Genomic DNA, 24,940 nt, shown 5'->3' with positions numbered 1-24,940 from the left:
GGGTACTGAGTTTGGATGATCAGCCATGATCACATTGAATGGCGGAGCAGGCTCGAAGGGCCGAATGGCCTACTCCTGCTCCTATCTTCTATGTTTCTATGTTAAAACTAATGGAGGCAAGGTCTGGAGATATTGGAGAAGGAAAGCATGTATGCAGCAGAGTTGTGGGTGAATTGGATTTTGTGTAGACTGAATCTGGAAAGTGCTAGAGGTGTTATGCTTGAAGGTAAGGAAGACATGGAGGAGGGGGAGGTAGGATGTAAGCAGCCATATTCTGGAGGTGAAAATAAACAGTCTTGGTGATAGACTGCATTTAGGTTTGAACCCCAGCTTAAGGTCAAAAAGGACACTGGAACTGCACAATGCGTGGTTAAGTCCGAGAAACCAGCCACAAAGGGGTTAGAATTAGGGTTAAATGTATGAGGAGTTGCTGTTGGGAAGAGAACAGGATAGTTCTAGTCTTGCCAATGTTGAGCTAAAGAAAGTTCCGGCTCATCCACAGTGATGTCAAAAAGGTAGTTGGGCAGCGTAGCAAGAGACATTGAGTCAAGGGTGGCAGTGGAGGGTAAAGCTGGGTGTTGTCAGTTTACATATCGAAGCATTGAGAATTTAATTCCAGCGCATTTGCAAAATACTGTTATAAAATACACACCATACAACATACTTAATTACATACAACTCACATTTGTGTTTTATTATCCATAAAATATACAATAATCTCAGCAATGTATTTAAAGAATGCAGGTAGGTAACCAAGCAGTCACAATTTCTATATACATGCTATAATCTTAACCTCTTCAAGGAAATAAAACAAATCAGAAGTACATTAAAACAGATTTTGTCCTGTTTCACACTTCGACATTTCAAGAAATCAGTTTGTACTTTACAGGATTCCAGTTATTAAAATACCATGGTTTGATGGAAGTTTTTTTTAATTTTTTTTTTAGGGCTTTTATCCAAGACTGCTGAAAAGTCACACCAACTAAAAAAGTGGCAAAATAGGTAAAAGTCATACAGTAGTTGACATTATACAACCAAAAAAAGGAACTGCTGAATGAAATGCAACAATAAACCTTTAAGAATGTAGTGATTTAAAAGGATTAAACTGAATCGAATCCAGTCATTAATTGTGCTCTCCAGGCCTGCTGTTTGGAATGAAATGAACTAAATACAATACATTTCAGGAGCACTATTTTAACAAAACTAATTTGTACCAAGTAGCGTCTTTAAAAAAAAAAATTGGTATCTATCAATTTGGGCAGCTAACAGGTAAATGTCCTTTACGAACAGCCTTTTCTGTCTGACCTTCGAGAATCAAATGCAGTACTATCGTGCTTCAACAGCGCAAACAGAATGAAAATATTGCCTGCTTCAACTGGAAACATATGCCTGTCATGACATTCTGGATGAGTTCTTCTCAAACCCCTGCAGAAGCAGTTCAAAACCAATGCAGAAATCACCAAAAGCCTGCAAAATATTGACTGTCAAACGGGGTGCTGAAAAGAAATGGCTCAACAGGGAAAAAGGTCTCACTAATAATTTCATAGGTCTCCCTCCCTGAATGTACAGCCATAAGAACGATAAACCAGACAACAGTGAAGGCACTGAGAAATTGGAACCAAATACACAGTTGTACAAATGTGGCTTAAATAACTGTAAAACAGTTTATTACCTAAAAGGTGAATGTCAATTAAAAACTAAAGTTCACTACACTGCAAAATCCAAGCAAGCTTCCTGTCCGAGACTCCTACATCTTGTGGTAAAGTTGGCCTCCGCATCTACAAACCTGTATTTTAAAATACCAATTGTATCATAAAATACACTGGTAGAATTAAGGTTTGAAAAACTGCAAAAAGAATGGGTAGTCCTCCACAACAACTTGGTAGATTTATACATTTAATTATCCATCACCCTGATTGCACCATATTCGTTGGTCTTAAGTCAAACTAGAAAAGTAGGAAAAGGGCATTTGTGTTGGCTCAAAAATAGGTTCCAGCTTTCTCCTCCCACCCTACCACAATGCCCTTACTATAGACATGCAAAACTAGTAAGACCTAGAGTTGATCAACAAATGTACATCAAAATCTCTGAACAGTTTCACTTTAATACTGCTAAAGCAAAGTTTTAAAAGTTGCAGCTTGAGAGATCTTCAATTACAGCTCTCAATCTTTTTGTTTCATTTTTACATAAGATCTTTTTTAAAATCACTTTGTTTGGTCCCTTTGGCAAATCATCGTGCAAGTAAGTGATGTGATATATACCAATCTTTTTACACCATTTTCTTCATTAGATTCAGTAATGCCCAAGACTCAGGAATATTTGATTGCCCGTCCCCATTAATTTTAGGTAGTGCTATTCCACCCAGCATTGTAAAATCTTCTCATTCAAACCATTAATCAGTGTACACTGTTGAAATGGATCCTGGCACTGGAAATAAAGAGCATTAAAATAACATAACATTGGCATCCATCGACTTTGCCCGTAGTTTCCTACATTGATTACAAGCTTTGAGCTGCTTGCTTTCTTGTTCCATAGACCTGCATTCTTCTGTGTCTTCTTTTCTGATAAATTCAACTTTAAACCTATAATGTAATTGCTCCGCTTGGCTGAGGGAGTTTAGAAGGCGCTCGTTTTAAAAAAGCCCATCCACCTTTGGGCATGTTGCAAGGGCTTTCATCATGAAAGTTCAAGTCAGTGTATTCAGTAGGTCTCTGAATCAGAATCATTTAGTTCGTCATCTTCAGCATAAGGGTAACCATCTTCCCTGCCTATACTGTTCAAACTGCAGAAAGAGCTATGATCACCTCTCATTATCGGTAGAGAGTCGAAGGACACAGTCTTTGAAGGATTACTGTAGTGATTAATGGCATTAAAACTGAGAGCGGGTAAAGTGCTGCTGGATGAAACAGGCATCATGGTGGCCAGAATGAGGGCTAAGCAGTCTGCCACATCTTTATTTGGAGCACAGGCCAATGCAGGCGTGTAACCTAAAACAGCAAGTTTTAAAAGTAACATTACAAAAGGTCACTCTACCCCTTTACCAACAGTAATTCAATCCAATTATTGAGTTCTGAACATTTTAATTTAAAATGTTAGCATATACAAAGTACATATGAAATTTCATTATAACTTATTAAAGTTAAATGTAAATATAACAAATGCAGCAATATAGAACTTTGATGAAAATATTAAAAATAAGGCTGCAACATTGACAAGGACCATCCTAACAATTTGCACACAGTTGACAGGATGGAAAAAAATAAACTTAAGTTTTTGGATGAGCCGTACAGCATCAGTGCTGGGCAGCTGCAGTAGTAAGGTGAACCATTGCAACATGCAGATAAGATAGTCCAGGCACCTTGCTTCCAAAAATCCTGAAAGTTTTGTTGATTAATGCCCTGCTTTAGGAAATGTGCCTCAAGAACAAGGTTTTTCCCTTAGAGCCATAGCTCAATATCATTGCAGTTCTGTTGCTGGCACTATCAATATAATCAATTAAAAGCTCTTTGCCAAATGTAATGCCAGTTTAGGCTGCCTTAAGTAATAGACACAGTTGTAGGTCCAGTGTCATCCACCAAGGTTCAAGAAAATTCCTGAACAAGTACTAGGGCAGCAATGACCAGACAAGATCTTTGGTGGAAGAACGCTACAGACTAAAGTCATCCTTGGCTCAAAGGTAGCACTTTTGTCTGAGTCAGAAGGTTGTGGCTTCAAGTCCCACCCCAGAGACTTGAGCACATAAATCTAGGCTAACATTTCAGTGTAGTACTGAAGGAACAGGGCAATGATTAAATCGTTGGTCAGTTTTGAAGAATGGCTCTAATCTGGGGTAAGCGTTAGAGACCATCGACTAACATTAATGGGTAACAGGAACGGTACATGCAGCAGTAAGAAAATTCATAGAAACAATGTTAAACCAAGGAGACTTAATAGATACAAGTTCCAAGAGCACTTAGCAGTCAATAATGAATACAATCTGCACAACCATTTAAAACAATAAAGCTTAGTTTCCCCTCATGCAGTTTTAAATGCTGATCTTTGTTAAAAAAAGTTTAAGACAACTGAGCACACAATTACTAATACTCCATAAATTCCTGCAGCACCAGTCATTAAACATAGAAGATAGGAGTAGGCCATTCGGCCCCTCGAGCCTGCTCCGCCATTCAATGCGATCATGGCTGATCATCCAAATTCAGTACCCGGTCCCTGCTTTCTCCCCATACCCCTTGATCCCTTTAGCCTTAAGAAATATATCCAACACCTTCTTGAATATATTTAATGTATTGGCCTCTACTGCCTTCTGTGGTAGAGAATTAAACAGGTTCATCACTCTCTGGGTGAAGAAATTCCTCCTCATTTCTGTCCTAAATGGCCTACCCCTTATCCTTAGACTGTGACCCCTGGTTCTGGACTCCCCGACCATCAGGAACATCCTTCCTGCATCTAGTCTGTCCAGTCCTGTCAGAATTTTATAAGTTTCAATGAGATCCCCTCTCATCCTTCTAAACTCCAGCGAGTACAAGCCCAATCGTCCCAATCTCTCCTCATACGTCATTCCTGCCATCCCAGGTATCAGCCTGGTGAATCTTCGCTGAACTCCTTCCATGGCAAGAACATCCTTCCTCAGATAAGGCGACCAAAACTGCACACAATACTCAAGATGTGGTCTCACCAAGGTCCTGTACAACTGCAGCAAGGCATCCTTGTTCCTGTACTCAAACCCTCTCACTACAAAGGCCAACATACCAGTTGCCTTCTTAACCGCCCGCTGCACCTGCATGTTTACCTTCAGCGACTGGTGCACAAGGACACCCAGGTCTCGTTGCACTTCCCCTTTTCCCAATCTATTGCCATTCAGTTAATAATCTGCCTTCCTGTTTTTGCCACCAAAGTGGATAACCTCACATTTATCCACGTTATACTGCATCTGCCATGCTTCTGCCCAATCACCCAACCTGTCCAAATCATCCTGTAGTTTCTCGGCATCCTCCTCACAGCACACACGCCCACTCAGCTTTGTGCCGTCTGCAAATTTGGAGATATTACATCTAGTTCCCTTGTCTAGATCATTAATATATATTGAGAATAGCTGGGGTCCAAGGACCGATCCCTGCGGTACCCCACTAGTCACTGCCTGCCATTCGGAAAAAGACCCGTTTATTTCAACTCTTTGCTTTCTGTCTGCCAGCCAGTTCTCTATCCAAGTCAATACCTTGCCCCCAATCCCATGTGCCTTAACTTTAGAGGCTAATCTCTTATGCGGGACCTTATCGAAAGCCTTCTGAAAGTCCAAATACACCACATCCACTGGTTCTCCCTTATCTATTTTACTAGTTACATCCTCAAAAAATTCCAGTAGATTAGTCAAGCACGATTTACCTTTTGTAAATCCATGTTGACTTTGTCCGATCCTGTCACTGTTTCCCAAGTGCTCTGCTATTACATCTTTTATAATGGACTCTAGCATTTTCCCCACTACCGATGTCAGGCTTACCAGTCTGTAATTCCCCGTTTTCTCTCTACCACCTTTTTTGAATAGTGGGGTAACATTAGCTACCCTCCAATCCATGGGTACTGTTCCAGATTCTATTGAATGTTGGAAGATGATCAGCAATGCATCTACTATTTCTAGGGCCACTTCCTTAAGTACCCTAGGATGTAGATTATCAGGCCCTGGGGATTTATCGGCCTTCAATCCCATCAATTTCCCCAACACCATTTCCCTACAAATACTGATTTATTTAATTTCCTCCCTTTCATCAGACCCTATGTTCCCCGACATCTCTGGGAGGTTATTTGTGTCCTCCTTTTTGAAGAAGAACCAAAGTATGTATTTAATTGGACTGCCATTTCTTTGTTCCCCATTATAAAATTCCCCTGATTCTGACTGCAAGGGACCTACGCTTGATTTCACCAATCTTTATCTCTTCACATATCTATAAAAGCTTTTACAGTCAGTTTTTATGCTCCCTGAAAGCTTACTCTCATATTCTATTTTCCCTTTCTTAATTAATCCCTTTGTCCTCCTTTGTTCAATCCTAAACTGCTCCCAATCCTCAGGTTTACTGCTTTTTCTGGCCAATTTATATGTCCTCTCCTTGGATCTTATGCTATCCCTAATTTCCCTTGTTAGCCACGGTTGAGTCACCTTTTTTGTTTTATTTTTATGCCAAACTGGCATGAACAAATTCTGTAGTTCATCCATGCGGTCTTTGAATGTTTGCCATTGCCTATCCACCATCAACCCTTTGAGTGACATTCCCCAATCAATCCTTCCCAACTCGCGCCTCAGACCATTGACATGAAGTGGTTAGTTTCCAATACACCATGTATTACCACCATTTTACATATTTACTGCTAGATGAATTAAAAACAAAAACAAACTTACCATTCTCGTCTACAGCAAGTACACTGGCCCCTTTGCTCAGAAGCTCTTGCACAACTACAGTTAGTCCATTGCGTGCAGCAACATGCAGTGGTCTGTGGGAACAGAAAACATACAAGTTAAAAAAACATCTAAAGCCATCAGTACAACAACTTATATTTATATGGCACCTTTAATATAGAAAAATGTCCCATAGCGCTTCAGAGATGTAATCATGGATGCCAAGCCAAGAAGAAGGTCAAAGAGGTGGGTTTTCAGGAAGGTCTTAAGGAGGAGAGGGAGAGGGAGAGGCAGAGAAATTTAGGGAGGGAAATCAACAATGTGTGGCCTCTACAGTGCAAGGCACGGCAGCCAATAGTAGGGCAAAAGGAGGGGGGAATGCACAAGAGGCCAGGGCTGCAGGAGGTTACAGAGATAAGGAAGAGCGAGGCCATGAAGGGATTCAAACAAGAGAATGAGAATTTTAAATTGGAGGCGTTGGGGGGAACCCGGAACTTGCGATCTACCAAGGTTCGCCTTTGACAGATCAGCTGCCTGTGACCCCAAAACACTTTGCTGACAGAGTTGGGCTATTTGCCCAACTACTGCCCAGCAAATGCCCACAAAACCCTTACTTTAGCTTCTAGCAGTTTCTGCTCAGTTGTTTTTCCAAAATTGTTTGCTAGGACAAATTTCAAAAGATTTACTCGTGAAATTTATATTAGTTATTTTATTTTAAACTGAGGAGCCGCTGTCTTGTATTCTATAAACTTCATAAAATGTATTCTCCTGAGGGAGGGAGTCATTCCTCATTCTAATTAAATTTTTAAAAAACTAAATGTAAAAAAAGCCAGGTTAAATGGTGAGGGGACTGTGACTTCTTACTGCCTGACCTTGGGGGACCGAGTGGCTTGGGTAAGTGGATGGAGTGTTAAAGGTGAAGTGGGTGAGAGTGAGTAGAAGAGGATTATAAGGGTTGAGCAGGTAGTTTGAAGGTGAAGAGGAGCAGGTGGTCATAGAAGAGATGAGTTGGTAGAAAGAGGATGGGCTAGAGACAAGGTGAAGGGGAAGGAGAAGTGGTGGAAGAGAAGATGTGGGGGAAGCAAGAGTGATTGGGGCAGGGGGTTGGAAGCAAGCCACTAAGGGCCATATTTTTCCTGAAAACCCACCCCAATTGCCATCTGTAGCTATTGGCTGCTTACTGCCACACCACACCACACAAGAATAAAGAAAAAGGCAGAGAGAGAAGTAAAGAGAGATAGGGAGAGAGGAGAGAAGAGCGAGAGAGAGAAGCAGAAGAGGTGTCAGAGAGAAGCAGTAACAAGAGACAGCAGAAAGAGAAACACCATATTCTCAAACTTATTGTGTGTAACACTATGGGAGATCAACTGGTTGTATATTAAATTCAGTGCATTTCATTGAAAACTCCTACTAATCTTGGTCCTACGGAAAAATCTATTGCAAGTACCCATTGCACCTGTAGGCGACACTGTGATGAGTATTTTCAATGTTCAAGGTGCCACGGCTGCCTGTCACAGAATTACTTGTGCCAGTTGTCATGCAAGAGAGAGTACTGTATATGGTAAGAAAGGTAGCGAAGTCTGCATGCAGTTGCAGGCTCTGGCCACGGGATGTCACTGTGAGGCAGCTTAACTTTGAGTCTCCAGTGCATTAGCAGTGTTGGGAAAAGCTAATATACAAGACAAGAACTGCATTTTACATTTCACCCTTTATAAAAAAAAAACCTGTCAAGGTTTCTTGGAGCTGCCCTTCGGGCATTTTAAGTCATCCTCTGTCCTGTCACTGCCGTTCATCACAAGCCGGCCCCACTCCCCTTCTTCATGGCCCACTGGTTCCTCCTGCTCGCAAGTCTCTAGGTTTTTATTTTGTGTTTAAAAGTATTCATTTTTTTGAATATGTAAAAGATGCTACCATCTGTCAAGCTTGTTTTCAGGTTGCAATGTTCCACTCTGTGACTCCACACAACCAGTCCCCAGCTTCAGCCAGTTCCTAACCCCAGCCCAGCAGCTTTTACTTGTGTGTCTAACTGATCCTGGGGGCATTTTCAGCTAATCAAAGAACTCCCCAGCCCAATCCTGGTCTGCTGCACCAGGCAGTGTTCTCCCAACCTTATCCCCACCATGCACGATCATCCTCCAGCCACCTCAGCCACCATCTACAACGGGCCCTACTATTAAGAAAAGACTTGCATTTATGTAGCACCTTTCATGACCTCATGGTGTCTCAAAGCATTTCACAGCCAATGAAGTACTTTTGCAGTGTAGTCACTGTTGTAAAGTTGGGAAATGCGGCAGCCAATTTGCACACAGCAATGTCTCACAAATGATAATGAGATAAATGACACATAATCTGTTGTTTTTTTAAAAAAAGTGATGTTGGTTGAGGGGTAAATATTAGCCAGGACAATTGGAGAACTCCCCTGCTCTTCGAATAGTGCCATGGGATCTCTTACGTCCACCTAAGACAGCAGATAGGGGTGGGGCCTCGGTTTTACATCTCATCCATAATATAATTTTAATAGCTTTTATTTTATATAGTCTATAAATTGTTATATATAATTATATTTAATATAATTAAAATATTTAATGCATACACTTTTTATAATCCGTGTAGTCATTTTATGTTTGTTTCCAAAAGACTTAAAAAAAAACTGTATGGAACAAACACAGACTGTGTGTGACACTTTACAGAAAATAAAGTTAGAAAACCTCTTTCCGTGACTGGTGCTTCTCACTTCGCCAGCTTATTGACTACAGCTCTGGCTTCTGTCACCTCCACCCCTTCCACTGTGCCTCATAATAATTTCATCCCAGCCTCTAATCCTATATTACATTCCTTCTCTTCCTCTAATCCCATCTTACTCCCCTCCCCACCTCTATCTCCACCCCATAGCCTACAAGCACACTTCATGTTCCCCTTCTAGTCTCCAGAATCATATTCTTCCATCAGCCTGCATGGGAGATTGAATAATAACTAGGTTTAAGTATCAACAACTATTTTAAGGAGGGAACGTACAAGAGGTGCCACAAGCAATAAATATCTTAAGTGGACCTATAAACAGAGCACACAAAAGCTGCTGCATTTTGAAAGCATGTTTTATAAAGCATTACATCTTAATTTAAAAGAAAAATAGGTTATGTTCAATCAAGCTATACAGGGATATACAATTCAGATACTAGCTAAGTAAAAAAATGTACAAGTTAAATTTTATTTACAGTTACTTCACCATTACCATCCACTTTTTTGGATTGATAAAGAATGGCAAGATGCAATAATAACTGGGTTAAACAAGGTCGCCTGGCTTAAGTACCAGGAAGGCTTGTGGTGATGCTCCAGTTATCCTCTTTTCCTCAGCATCCTGCCAACCAGAGAGTTACAATATTCCATTAATGGGCAAATACAGAATTTACAAAATATTGAAGAAATCTATAGTGATAATTAGGACTGAGTTTTCTTGAGGTATTGCATCCAATTCTGGTCACCACACTTTAGGAAGGATGTGACGGCCCTTGAGAGGGTGCAGCGGAGATTTACCAGAATGGTTCCGGGGATGGGGGATCTTAGCTACAAGGACAGGTTGGAGAAGCTAGATTTGTTTTCATTGGAGCAAAGGAGGTTGAGGAGTGATTTGATAGAAGTGTACAAGATTATGACGGGTTTGGATAGGCTAGCCGGGGAAAGGCTGTTCCCACTAATTGATGATACAAGGACGAGGGGACACAGATTTAAGGTTTTGGGCAAGAGATACAGGGGGGCGTGAGGAATTTACGCAGCGAGTGGTGATGATTTGGAATTTGCTGCCGATGGAAGTGGTGGAAGCGGAGACACTCAATGTTTTCAAGAGGAGACTGGATAGGCACTTGAGGGAAATAAACTTGCAGGGCTACGGGGATAGAGTGGGGGAATGGGACTGACTGGATTGCTCTACAGAGAGCCGACACGGACTCGATGGGCTGAATGGCCTCCTTCTGTGCCGTTATGACTATGACTCTTTTAGTAGCTTTTCTATCCACCTTTGCTATTTGTTTGCCCAGCAGAGATCAGATATATACTAAAGAGCTTAATGTTTGTAAATGAAACATTTGCAACCATTGTAAAGTAGAGGTTTAAGTGCATAGTCCATCTCAACAGATTTGGTCTATACAGTGCTGAAAATAAACTACTGGTTTGTCCACTATCCAGTTCTGTTGATGTCTGTTGCAATGAACACATTCGGCTAAAGGAGTTCTTGTGTCCAAGCCACTAGATAATCAGTAATTCTGATATACAAGTTTTTTTCTCTAAACCTGCAAACCAGTTTATTCTTTCCCCAAAACACCAAAAACAACTGCAATCTGACTTCTACCACTGGCTTAACACTAGAATTATGTTTCTTCAAATGAGTGCTAATGGATTTTGAATATTTGTTAAATGAGGGTAAAAAGTTTTAAATAAATGGGACAGAATTTCTAGCTTGAAGTCTGCCTTTACAGAAATGGAACATTTGATTGTTTTCCTAAAAAAAATTAAAGGCGCTTACGTTTGCAATGAAGTATTCGTTGAATTTATGAGGCTCCTGTCAGTAATCTTCTCCAGTATTAACAAGGCACTAGTTTCATGGCCCTAAAATGCAAGAGAAAATTTTGATTTTTTTTTAAATGGTAAATCTTACATGCAAAAACAAAAGAAATTGTGACATATGTAAACTTCTCTTGGACTCTGCTGGAATGCTTGGGTGTTTTTAAGTGAAGACGCTGGGCAACCATAAGCAGCTTTTAGGGTCTATTTCTCTCGATTTGCAGCAAGTTCACCATCATACAAACCTGAAAGATCAAGTGTTCCTGGCCAGGCTCTTCCACAATTAGCAATGCTACGTAATTGGTACAATTCAAGCTGGGCAATCATCAGTATTTTCCTCAAGTTATAATACAGGTACACTATCCCTTATCCGAAAGCCTTGGGACCAGCTGAGTTTCGGTTTTCGGATTTCAGAAGGTATTATTATAAGACTGGGAAATTTGTGTTTAATATAAATTGTAAAAGTTCAGGCTACCTCTTGCGACTGTTCCGTGTCTCATTCCCCTTCCGGCTTCTCTGGAAAGCCGGATATCGGCTGACTCCTACTAAGCTGGCCCGCAAATCAGGTCGGGGGAGAGAAAAGAATATCGGACGGGCCGCGGTTCAGGTCGGGGGGGGGGGGGGGGGGGGGTCGGGATCCGGTGGGGGGGGGGGGGGGGGGGGGGGGCCGGGGGGTCGGGGTCGGAGGGGAGAAAAGAATATCGGACGGGCCGCTGCAGCTATCGGACGGGCCGCTGTATTGTTGGGTTCACTCTCCCGGTACCTCCTTCACACTGCCTGGCTCGCCCTGCAATCTCCTACCCAGGAGGGAACTCTGTGACCCTCTGCCCTGCTCAGTGTAAGTCGTGCGCCACTCTGGTCATGTCGTGCGCACGACTTACGCTGAACAAAAAAACTTTCGGTTTTTAGAGGTTTTCGGAAGTTCGGATAAAGGATAGTCTACCTGTATAGCGTCACATAATTCAGCTCACAGACCATCTCAAAAATGATTACATTTACTCAACTTAGCCAAGCAAATCTGTTGTAATTGGCAGCCCTGAAAACCTTAGGTGTTTCTTTAATTCAGCTTTTTTAGTCACTAGTTCAACAATTCCCTATCTCATTCATTTCCAGCTATCTTCCTTTACTTGCCAAGTTTGGAACAAGAATGACGAATCACTTCCAATGCAATGCAGAACTGTAGTCACTGAGATTAAAGGAGTTTTAGTTCGGTACCTCGCTGTAGTTCACTGTCCCCTCCCAAAAGTGGAATGATCAATTCATCAGAGAACTTAAAATTATTTCAATATTCAATAGCCACCAGAAACCACTATCTCAACTGGTAAAAATGCCAGTTTAGAATTATGTATGATTACCTGTTATAGGTACAGGCTTCTACATTCTTTGAAAGAAGTTCAACCTCTACATTTAAATAAATACCTGTATTGCTGTTATGCCATTCCTGGGGGAGGGAGGAGGAAGAGAGAGCAAAAAACACCCAACATGCCTAAGAAAGCTGCACAGCCATTTTTGGTCATAAGATCTCCCACTTGCCAGTGTACAAAACCTCATTCTGGACTAGACATTGGGTGTACGAGTAGAAGAGGCAGCATCAAGACCTCAAGTGTAACAAGTCAACTCTAAGCAGCACTGGTCTGAAAAAGAATCAAGGCAAAGGCCATACAAGAGTTTGCTATGAAGGAGTCAAACTTATTTCAAGGAATGAGGAAGATAATAGTGTAGTTAATGTAAAGTTCCCTTTTCCACTTTTTGAACAATATTTGATTCACCCAAGTGTGCAGCACATTAATCCTTCATGTTAAAATAAGTAGTTTTAAATGTAAAAATGTAAGATTACACATGCACTTAGTTTCAAACAGTTCAGATACAGATTTGCTCAAATGATGATGCAGGACCCAGCCAGGAGTTAATTGTTGAATCAAAGGCTTTAGTTTTCATACAGACATGGGTGTTTCCCAATTGTTATTGCCATTAAAGGCAATGGCCATAGACAAGAGCAACATGAACTCTGAGTTAGGAGAGTGGTCCTGGTCTAGCTGCATTCGAGACCCCGACACCATACCACACACACTATCGATGCTAAAACTTGACCAGCCCTTTGAAAATCTATGTTACTAATGAGAAGCTCTGTTTATCTCTGCTATTTAAACACCTTCCCCGATTTGAAGTAATGGTTAAAATCTGGCTTCCACCAGTATGTGGACTGATGTTTCCTCTGCTTGGATCCTAGCTATGAGGGTGAAAATTAAATTTCTTATTTGAGCAACAGGCTGCTAGCCTGCTGTCAACTGTGGCTCAGTGGCTCTCGCCTCTGAATCAGAAGGTCAAGTCCCACTCCAGAAACAGTGCAGTACTGAAGGGGTGCGGCACTGTTGGAGGTGCAGTCTTTCAAATGAGAAGTTAAACCAAAGCCCCGTCTGTCCTCTCAGGTGGCCATAAAGGATCACAGGGCACTATTTTGAAGAGGAGCAGGAGAGTTCTCACCTGTAGCCTGGACAATATTTATCCAGCAACCAACACATGTGGTTTGTGGCACACTGCTGTGCACAAATTGGCTGTAAAGCACTCTGGGGTGTTCTCAAGTTGTGAAAGGCGCTATATAAATGCAAGTCTTTCATTCATCTCACTACTGCAACATCTTTTAACAATTTTCTCTAAGAGGTAGCTCTTTAATTTGAAAATGAAATTATTCTGGTTATGAGGCTGGACTATGACCTCAGGGTCAAATAGGACACCAAGGTTGCGAACAGTCTGGTTCAGCCTCAGACAGTGGCCAGGGAGAGGGGTGGAGTCGGTGGCTGGGGAACACTTCAATTACAACTGCATGTTTAATTCATGTAAAGAAATTCGAAACAACTGCTAATAACCAACACTGTAAAACTGAAAAGTTACGTTGCGTAACTCAGATTTTTGAAGTTTGAGACTTACCTTGCTACAAGCCAAATGGAGGGCTGTGTTCTTGTTCATATCTTGCAGGGTAAGGTCGGCCTTTGCACTGCTAACTAATACCTCTACAATAAAACAGCAAATACATGCATATGCATTTTAAATTTCAGCACAAAGACTGCATTAAATGAACATCCCACTAATGAGAAAGTCTAATTTATTAAGCTGAAATATTACCCTCGATAAATCTTTTAATATATGGACAAAAGCACATGTTCAATACTGCAGTGTGCCTATTGCTGGCTGCAGTAGTCAGTTTATAGACCTGCATACAATTTAGTTAACATTTACTGCATATTCCAATTAAAAAAAACTTCAACTAACAGGTTAGGTCAGTTTATAAACAATATAATTTCTACCCAGTAATGAAGTCTGTAATGGTGTGTAGGGCTGTTCAAGAACAATACAAATTCACAAGTTATCCATTTTGCAATTGCAGTCTATCATAAGCTAAGTGAAATATGCAAAAAGACCACAATCCTGAAATAAACTGCTTATTTTCTAAGAGAATAATCTCAGCAAGGTTTCAGGTAATTAAATTATATGTAATGAGACAGTTCAGCAAAGATCCTGGTATTGATTCTAGAATGCACCATTTACCTGATAAAATGACAAGAGGACAAACAATATCCTTACCAACTGCATTAGTCTGCCCATTCTCAGCTGCCATCATTATTGGCGTTTTCCCAGTTGAATCTGCAGTATTCACTTGAGCATTATGGCTGAGTAGAAGTTGTAAACATTCAACATGATCCGTGAAAGCTGCAGCATGAAGAGGGGTTCTGTAGTAAATAAAACAGCTAAGTTACAGTTGTTTAATGATGTTTATACTGTTTCCTTCAATTTTGGAAAGGATAGATTACTTGCTGGGTTACATTTAAAATCACTGCATTATGCCATACTCAAAATACCTGAATACAGATTAAAACATCTCATTTCTTCCAGATTCCCCATGTATATTACAAAATTAGTGAAAACTATAAATCCAAACAAATGCAAGGAAAGGATATAATTTATATAGCTCTATGAAGTCCCTCAGAAATGTCTCAAAATGCTTCACATACAATAAATTACATTCAAATCACCAAATCTAAGCAAATGCTGCACACAGAAAGATTCCAGCAATGAGATAAATTGCCAGTTAATCTGTCTTTGGTGGAGTTGAGGGAGGAACATTGGCCAAAACACATGGCGGACATTTTGCTGTGCTTCAATTAGTGCTGTGGGTCTTTAAAGTCCACTTGAATCATTGGAACAGGCAGACAAATGTAATGTTTTATCCAAGAACTGAAAGTTTGTAAGTCACCTGGTCCTAGGTTGCTGAAAGAAGCAAAGGTAGAAATAGCAGAGGCATTGGTCACAATCCTCATTGGATACAGGAGTAGTGCCAAAGGACTGGAGGGTTGCTCATGTTATACCACTATTTGGGTACAGAAGAGATTTACTAGCATGGTTCCAGAGATGAGGGATTACAGTTATGTGGATAGGCTGGAGTTGTTCTCCTTGGAGCAGAGAAGGCTAAGAGGTGATTTGATAGAGGTGTTTAAAATCATGAAGGATTTAGATAGAGTAAATAAAGAGAAACAGTCTCCAATGGCTGAAGGGTCGATAACAAGAGGGCACAGATTTAAGATGATTGGCAAAAGAACCAGAGGTGACATGAGGAATAACTTTTTTATGCAACAAGTGGTTAGGATTTGGAATGCACTGCCTAATAGGGTTGTGAATACAGATTCAATAGTAGCCTTCAAAAGGGAATTGGATAAATACTTGAAGGAACAAAAATTGCAGGGATATGGGGAAAGAGGAGGTTTTGATAGAGTAGAGGGAGAAAAACTATTCCCTCTAGCGAGTGGGTCAATAAACAGATCATAGAATTAAAATAATTGGCAAAAAAAATCTAGAGGGGAAGATGAGAATTTTTTTCATTGAGTTATTGGGATCTGGAATGCTCTACCTGAAAAGGTAGCGGAAGCTGATTCTATAAATAATTTTAAAAGGGAGTTAAACAGGTACTTGAAGATGAGGAACTTACAAAAAGCAGGGTGTTGGACTAAGCACGACTGCTCTTTCAAAGAGCCAGCACAGGCATGATGGGGCAAATGGCCTCCTTCAGTGCTGTACGTTTCTATTATTCTATGATAAGACATCACCCTTCAAAAGTGCAGTGCTCCCTCAGTATTGCACTGAAGTGTCAACTTTACATGCTCAAGTCCTGGTGTGGAGCTTAGCCTACAACCTTTTGACACAGAGGCGAGTGCTGCCAAATGACTTACATTATGAATTATAATGTTGCCAAAGAGAGCAGTAAGCCTGAGGATTGGGAGGATTTTTGAATTCAGCAAAGGAGGACCAAGAGATTGATAAAGGAAAGGGAAAATAGAATGAGAGTAAACTAGTGAGAGACATAAAAACAGACTGTAAAAGCTTCTATAAGTATGCAAAAAGGAAAAGATTAGCAAAAGTAAACGTGGGTCCCTTATAGGCTGAGACAGGAGAAATTATAATGGGGAATAAGGAAATGGCAGAGAAATTAAACAAATACTTTGTGTCTGTCTTCACAGAAGGTGCAAAAAGCCTCCTGGAAATGGTGGAGAACCAACAGCCCAGCGAGAATGAGGAACTGAAAGAAATTAGTATTAGTAAAAAAAAAAGTACTGGAGAAATTAATGGGACTGAAAGCCGATAAATCCCCAGGACCTGATGACCTACATCCTAGAGTTTTGAAAGAGAGGGCTATATAGAGATCGTGGATGCATTGGTTGTCATCTTCCAAAATTCCATTGATTCTGGAACGGTTCCTGCGGATTGGAAGGTAGCGAATGTAACCCCACTATTCAAGAAAGGAGGGAAAGAGAAAACGGGGAACTACAAACCAGTTACTCTGACATCAGTAGTAGGGAAAATGCTAGAATCTATTATTAAGGATGTGGTAACAGGGCACTTAGAAAATAATAATAGGATTGGGCAGAATCAACACGGATTTTATGAAAGGGAAATCATGTTTGCGGAATCTGTTAAGTGTTTTTTGAGCTTGTAACTAGCAGAATAGATAAAGTGGGTGTGGTGAATTTGGATTTTCAGATGGAATTCGATAAGGTGCCACACAAGAGGTTATTAAACAAAATTAGGGCTCATGGGATTGGGGGTAATATACTAGCATGGATTGAGGTTTGATTAACGGACAGAAAACAGAGTAGGAATAAACTGGTCATTTTTGACTTGGCAGGCTGTAACTAGTGGGGTACTGCAAGAATCAGTGCTTGGGCCTCAGCTATTCACAATCTACAGGAAACTTTCTGGCATCCGGCACTGATGGGACCGAGCTGGTGCCGTACCATCAAAACTGCCGTAGAAACCAGCGCTAATGTTAAAACATACGGAGCTTTTGAGCTCAGTGTGAATCAACAAACCCTGTTGCTTAGCAACAGCTTCAAAACAGTCGGCCGTAGCTTAAAAGCGTCTCTGTAGCTAAGCAACAGCTTCAGCTAGACCTTGCAGAGCCTGACTGGAAAAAAAAGCAACGAGAAGTAAAAAAAACTTATAGGAAACGGCTCCTGAATTTTGCCGGTAGATAGAGTTTTCGGGACATTTAACCTCTGGTTAAACGAAAGTTTCCTGTCTATCAATGATGTGGATGAAGGGACCAAATGCAATATATCCAAGTTTGCTGATGATACAAAGCTAGGTGGGAATGTAAGTTGTGAGAAGGATGCAACGAGGCTTCAAGGGGATATAGACAGGCTAAGTGAGTGGGCAAGAACATGGCAAATGGAATATAATGTGGAGAAATGTGAAGTTATCCACTTTGGTAGGAAAAATAGACAAGCAGAGTATTTTTTAAATGGAGAGAGATTGGGAAATATTGATGTTCAGGGGGACCTGGGTGTCCTTGTACATGAATTACTGAAAGTTAACATGCAGGTACAGCAAGCAATTAGGAAAGCAAATGGTATGTTGGCCTTTATTACAAGAGGATTTGTGTATAAGAGTAAAGATGTCTTACTGCAATTATATAGGGCCCTGGTGAGACCACACCTGGAGTATTGTATACAGTTTTGATCTCCTTACCTAAGGAAGGATATACTTGCCATAGAGGGAGTGCAACGAAGGTTCACGAGACTGATTCCTGGGATGGGGGGAGGGGCATTGTCCTATGAGGAGAGATTGAGTAGACTAGGCCTATATTCGCCAGAGTTTAGAAGAATGAGAGGTGATTTCATTGATACATACAAACTTCTTATAGGACTTGACAGGATAGATGCAGGGAGCATGTTTCCCCTGGCTGGGGAGTCTAGAACCAGGGTTTACATTCTCAGAATAAGGGGTCGGCCATTTAGGACTGAGATGAGGAGAAATTTCTTCACTCAGAGGGTGGGGAATCTTTGGAATTCTCTACCCCAAAGGGCTGTGGAGGCTCAGTCATTGAGTATATTCAAGACAGAGATCGATAGATTTTTGAATATTAAGGGAATCAAGGGATATGGGGATAGTGCAGGAAAGTGGAGTTGAGGTAGATCAACCATGATCTTATTGAATGGTGGAACAGGCTCGAGGGGCCAAATGGTCTACTCCTCCTTCTTAGGTTCTTATATTCTAAAATGACTAATACTTAGCTACTGAGAAAAAAAATGTAGAACAGTGCACTGACACTCCAGACAGAGTTATTGGAATTGTTCTATTGTCTAAATGCCACATGCATGTAGAACAAAATTGTTGGTTAAAATTATGCTCATCTGGTTGGGCTCAAAAGTTCTTGACTCAACTTAACATATTCTCCTTAAAATCCTTGACCAACACTCTTCCTCCCAAAGTAAAAGACAGTTTTTACATACTTTATTGGAGTATGTCACTAATTTGGTCCAGCAAAACCCCTTTTTCTAACGTTTCATATCCCCTCACGTCTACTTCTTGTGTTCAGTTTTCCTTTCTGCTTGATCTTTGTGAGAGATCTCTTTGAGAATCTAACTAAGCAAAGTGGAGATTGGTTGGTGTACCAGGTTACATTTAATAGACAACAGGATTCACTGTTTCCAATGACATAATGGGGATTAAAAGTGAAAAGGAAACAGTTATCATTCCATTACCTTGCTTTTCCATCTGTAGAGTTTACAATGCTAGCACCTAGAACATCTATCAACATTTCTGCTGAACCTTCATTGTCATTTATCCTGAAAGGAAAAAAAAAGTGCCATTTAAAAGGTATGTTTACTTGCATACTTAGTAATAATTCAGATTATAATGGCTATGAAAAAAAAAACTTACACAGCACAGTGCAATGGACTAAAAGAGTTGCCTTCCAGTTTCTGAAAAACCTCCTGTTCCAGCAGAAGTTCTACACAGGTATCATGACCTGAGGAAGATAAGAAAACTCTTTATACTTTTACACTTGTTTCAGTAATGTACAGAAACACTGTAGCGTTCTCAAGCAAGCAAGCACACCAGAAATGAACAACATTTTTTAGTAATAAAGACTGCCAGCACCTTGGGACTTTTTCTATTTTGAAGCGGCTGTGCTAATGCGAGCTATTGTGTCAGCTGTATAATTATATACATGATCTGATTCACAGTTTTATTTCTGTTGAAAGTAATAAAGGAAACTACGATGGTATGAGGAGCGAGTTGGGTAGGATTGATTGGGGAATGTCACTCAAAGGGTTGATGGTGGATAGGCAATGGCAAACATTCAATGGATGGATGAGCTACAGAATTTGTTCATCCCAGTTTGGCATAAAAATAAAACAAAAAAGGTGACTCAACCGTGGCTAACAAGGGAAATTAGGGATAGCATAAGATCCAAGGAGACGACATATAAATTGGCCAGAAAAAGCAATAATCCTGAGGATTGGGAGCAGTTTAGGATTCAACAAAGGAGGACAAAGGGATTAATTAAGAAAGGGAAAATAGAATATGAGAGTAAGCTTGCAGGGAACATAAAAACTGACTGTAAAAGCTTTTATAGATATGTGAAGAGAAAAAGATTGGTGAAGTCAAGCGTAGGTCCCTTGCAGTCAGAATCAGGGGAATTTATAATGGGGAACAAAGAAATGGCAGTCCAATTAAATGCATACTTTGGTTCTGTCTTCACAAAGGAGGACACAAATAACCTCCCAGAGATGCCAGGAACATAGGGTCTGATGAAAGGGTGGAACTGAAAGAAATCAGTATTTGTAGGGAAATGGTGTTAGGAAAATTGATGGGACTGAAGGCCGATAAATCCCCAGGGTCTGATAATCTGCATCCCAGGGTACTTAAGGAAGTGGCCCTAGAAATAGTAGATGCATTGCTGGTCGTCTTCCAGAACTCGATAGACTCTGGAACAGTACCCATGGATTGGAGGGTAGCTAATGTTACCCCACTATTCAGAAAAGGTGGTAGAGAAAAAGCGGGGAATTATAGACCAGTAAGCCTGACATCGGTAGTGGGGAAAATGCTAGAGTCTATTATAAAAGATGTAATAGCAGAGCACTTGGAAAGCAGTGACAGGATCGGACAAAGTCAACATGGATTTACAAAAGGTAAATCATGCTTGACTAATCTACTGGAATTTTTTGAGGATGTAACTGGTAAAATAGATAAGGGAGAACCAGTGGATGCGGTGTATTTGGACTTTCAGAAGGCTTTCGATAAGGTCCCACATAAGAGATTAGCGTGCAAAATTAAGGCACATGGGATTGGGGGCAAGGTATTGACTTGGATAGAGAACTGGTTGGCAGACAGAAAGCAAAGAGTTGGAATAAACGGGTCGTTTTCCGAGTGGCAGGCAGTGACTAGTGGGGTACCGCAAGGATCGGTCCTAGGACCCCAGCTGTTCACAATATATATTAATGATCTGGACGAAGGAATTGGATGTAATATCTCCAAATTTGCAGATGACACAAAGCTGGGTGGGAGGGTAAGCTGTGAGGAGGATGTCGTGAAACTCCAGTACGATTTGGACAGGTTGGGTGATTGGGCAGAAACATGGCAAATGCACTATAATGTGGATAAATGTGAGGTTATCCACTTTGGTGGCAAAAACAGGAAGGCAGGTTATTATTTGAATGGCAATAGATTGGGAGAAGGGGAAGTGCAGAGAGACCTAGGTGTTCTTGTGCACAGCATGCATGTGCAGCAGGCGGTTAAGAAGGCCTTCGTAGCAAGAGGGTTCGAGTACAGGAACAAATATGTCTTGCTACAGTTGTACAGGGCCTTGGTGAGACCGCACCTTGAGTATTGTGCGCCGTTTTGGTCGCCTTACCTGAGGGAGGACGTTCTTGCCATGGAAGGAGTGCAGCGAAGATTCACCAGGCTGATACCTGGGATGGCAGGAATGACGTATGAGGAGAGATTGTGTCGATTGGGCTTATACTCACTGGAGTTTAGAAGATTGAGAGGGGATCTCATCGAAACCTATAAAATTCTGTCAGGCCTGGACAGGCTAGATGCAGGAAGGATGTTTCTGATGGCCGGGGAGTCCAGAACCAGGGGTCATAGTCTAAGGATAAGGGGTAAGCCATTTAGGACTGAAATGAGGAGGAATTTCTTCACCCAGAGAGTGGTGAACCTGTGGAATTCTCTGCCACAGAGGGGGGTGGAGGCCAGTTCATTAAATATATTCAAAAAAGAGTTGGATATATTTCTTAAGGCTAAAGGGATCAAGGGATATGGGGAGAAGGCAGGGACAGGGTACTGAATTTGGATGATCAGCCATGATCTCATTGAATGGCGGAGCAGGCTCAAAGGGCCAAATGGCCTACTCCTGCTCCTATCTTCTATGTTTCTATCAAGCACATGTCATTGTAATGATAGGTTCATACAAAAATCTTTTTAGCTTTATGCTCTTGGATAAAATATCCAAATAAAAGAGGAAAATTGTGAAATTAGGCTATTTATGTATTTCCTGCAGGATGATGGAATAAAGATATAGTGTAAAGGCAGATCACGGACATTGTAAGAAATGACAAAAAAATCCCAAGAGTTTTAAAAATAACTGGATGCTACAAATATGACATCAGATCAATTTTGATCAGCAAAGTAAAAAAAAGTTTCACATCTTACTCCTTGACTGGCTGTAACTGACTTTCTGTTGGGAACATGGAAAATGTCTGCAATAACAAAAAATGTCTATAACAATGAGTGACTTCACGGAAGCTCAGCGTAAGCTCGAGGAACAGCACCTCATCTTTCGATTAGGCACTTTACAGCCTTCTGGACTCAACATTGAGTTCAACAATTTCAGACTATAACCCCGGCCCCTATCATCATATATATATATGTTTTATCCACACTATTGTTCTGTTCTCTCCCACATGGCAGCTGTTTTCCATTCTGCCAGCGCAATTTACACTTCATCCAGAGCCATCCTTTGTTTCTTAACCTGTCCCATTACCATCTCCTTTTGCCTTGAATATCTCTCAATGTCTCTTAATATCTCCTGCCTTCCAGCCTATCACAGGCCTTCCCTTTTGTTCTTTTATCCCGTCCCCCATTTCCCAGCCACTACACTTGCTTAAAATTCTGTTCCATTTCCTACTTTTTTCCAGTTCTGACAAAAGGTCATCGACCTGAAATGTTAACTCTGTTTCTCTCTGCTGAGTTTCTCCAGCATTTTCTGTTTTTATTTCAGATTTCCAGCATCTGCAGTATTTTCTTTTTGTATTAGTGGCTTCATGATCTGGTCCTTCCAAACAAGACAGATAGTGGTGGAGAAAAGATGTCAGAGGTTATCGTTGCTCTCCAGCAGGATCCTGGAATAGCGAGTGTCTTTGACAGTGGAGAATGAGGCCTGATAGTACTTGATGTGGTCCAACTAGATCTGGTGATGGCGATCTGATAAACCAGTTGTGCGCCAGATACGCTCAAGCCTGCACCCCTTGGACATGGGGGAACAAAGATGGAAGTCATACCAGGGGAAAGTGCAGCTGTAAGTGACTTGGGAAGCATTTACTCTAGAAGACACAGAAGTGGAGTTCGAAGGGGGGATGTGGGTGGTGAGGGATACAAGGAAGTGGTTGGAGATGGCTTTGCCTGTGATCGAGACCTTGGGAGTAGAGGAGTAAATAATGAGAACATTCATTCAAACGGGCAATGCTGCATTTAGTTTCTTGCTAAATACTAATGAAGACAGCTTTGGTAGCATTCTAATTAAAGGTTTCTTGATAACACAGGTTCACAACTCAGTTTATTAACAAACAACATTTTTGTGTCTCTGTGGACAAAGTCCCATTGAACCGGTTTATAATATGCCTGGCATTTTTTGTCTATACAGTGACCATGATAGTAGTCGGGTAAGTCAACTATTCAAATTCTATCCTTCTGGCAGCAGAGTACTGCACAGTTTTGTACAGTTCTTTAAAATGCCTTAAGACGAGAGGAAAAATTTAGATGACATGTTTTTAATCATATGTAAAATTCAGAAGTGCTAGATGAACACAGCTAACTTTGGTGGTTCTTTGAGTACTTACATTTGAGGTAGATGAGAAGACATGCAAAAGTTCAGACAGCAGAATTGAAGAAAAAAAGGCTTTAACTTCTAAATGGTTCAATGGTACACAACATGGAAGTGCTATGGTGTGACACGATTCATGGTATTCTTCAAAAATCCCATAGCAAACAGTGGAGGTGGTAATCAGAAGCAAGGTATCTCTCGAGGTGCCAGAGTAAGTGCAGCAATGACAGATTGATTAGAAGTAAGAGCAGGAGTAGGCCACACAGCCCTTGAGCCTGCTCCGCCATTCAATAAGATCATGGCTGATCATCGACCTCAACTCCACTTTCCCGCCCGATCTCCATATCCCTTGATTTCCCTAGAGTCCAAAAATCTATCTATCTCATATCCTCAAAGACACAGGCAATGTGCCTGTACTATTAGAGAATAAAGCACCCAAGCATGAAGGCAAAAATAACTAACAATGTATATACCATATAGAGGAACAATCAGCTTCTATAAAATTTAATTTCTGAACAGCAAAAGGACAAGCAGCAAATGGAGACCACATGGCATATATTTTCTGTAAATTCAGTCATTTCAGAACTGTTCACTGATTCAACAGTGATTTGTGATGCAGTTAAGTGAGCAAGATTTCTTGCTGTTAGCTTTGAATGTAACCTGTAAACCAACACAACTTTTTTGCAGGCCACAGATACAAGTTAAACTTATTTACCATTATAACAAGCCCAGTGCAGAGGTGTATAACCATGATTGTCTGAAACCGTAGGAACAATGTCCATTGAGGATGCAGCTTGAAGTAGTGCTCCAAGTACTCCTACATGTCCGCATGCTGCTGCCAAGTGCAGAGATGTGCGGCCCTTGCAGTCCCGAATTAAGAAGTTAGCACTATGTTGAAGTAAAGCCTCCACACACTCTTCATGACCAGTTACTGCCTGTAAAACATAATTTTTTAAAACAACTCTAATTGTAAGAATTTGTTAATTGTAAAATTGTGTAGCTTCTGAAGCAGAAGATAGATAATATTCTCTCAATGTATCCAGTTGTTATGTGAATAAATTCACTTCAACTCAAGCAGCCACATCACATGCAGTTTATGAAAATCACCAGCTATACAAAAATCACACGGGTCTGCTGTGTTTACACTTCCCTGCTCAGTGAGCACTGATACATTTGTTTATTATTTAAAAATAAAATTAACCTGGCTGTTCAGTTCTGTGGAGGCACAGCAATATAGTCTGAATTTTGCCCATGGCTCAGGAACACTGCTTCAAGTAGTCCCTGGACTGGGTTAGATGCAATTGATTCCGTGCTATCTTTATGCAAAAATGCAGCCAACAGTTGGTATCAAGTTGATTTGTTGACAAAGTGTATATTAACTAAGAAAGCAAGGGCTACTCAGTGTTAGACCTAATATGCCACAAGATGGTGTGCAAATGTGAAATGGGCAACTACTACATGCAACATTTCTACTCACATCAGTGGTAGAAATCACCCAGGCTTTTTTTTTTATTGCATTTTATAAATTATGCATTTTCTCCAACTGGATGGTTCCAGGTTTCTAGACCTTTCACATATTAAATATTCGTAATATATTCCTAAAAACAGTTGTGTGCAATACA

The 24,940-nt window shown here is 40.8% G+C and overlaps 1 protein-coding gene across 5 annotated transcripts in view; it reads right to left on the bottom strand.

Moving 5' to 3' along the window:
- Positions 1–664: 664 nt before the first annotated feature.
- ankrd28b (ankyrin repeat domain 28b) overlaps positions 665–24,940 on the bottom strand; it is a 289,025-nt gene continuing 264,749 nt past the window's right edge. For 4 of the 5 annotated variants that reach the window (XM_085988033.1, XM_085988034.1, XM_085988031.1 and 1 more), the window contains 8 exons: positions 24,034–24,253; positions 19,154–19,241; positions 18,976–19,059; positions 14,525–14,670; positions 13,871–13,953; positions 10,905–10,987; positions 6,389–6,480; positions 665–2,987 (listed from right to left, as the gene is read on the bottom strand). In XM_085988033.1, coding sequence (XP_085844159.1) covers positions 2,701–2,987; positions 6,389–6,480; positions 10,905–10,987; positions 13,871–13,953; positions 14,525–14,670; positions 18,976–19,059; positions 19,154–19,241; positions 24,034–24,253 — 1,083 coding nt within the window. In that variant the 3' untranslated portion in view covers positions 665–2,700. The remainder of the gene's footprint in view (positions 2,988–6,388; positions 6,481–10,904; positions 10,988–13,870; positions 13,954–14,524; positions 14,671–18,975; positions 19,060–19,153; positions 19,242–24,033; positions 24,254–24,940) is intronic. The other variant, XM_085988035.1, reaches the window with a different exon arrangement.

Source organism: Somniosus microcephalus, chromosome 5 (genome assembly GCF_052327205.1).
Source record: "Somniosus microcephalus isolate GS21.2 chromosome 5, FLI_Smic_1.0, whole genome shotgun sequence".
Taxonomy (NCBI): Eukaryota; Metazoa; Chordata; class Chondrichthyes; order Squaliformes; family Somniosidae; genus Somniosus; species Somniosus microcephalus.
The sequence above is the reverse complement of the archived record's forward strand: the minus strand, read 5'-3'. Positions and strand labels throughout refer to the sequence as shown.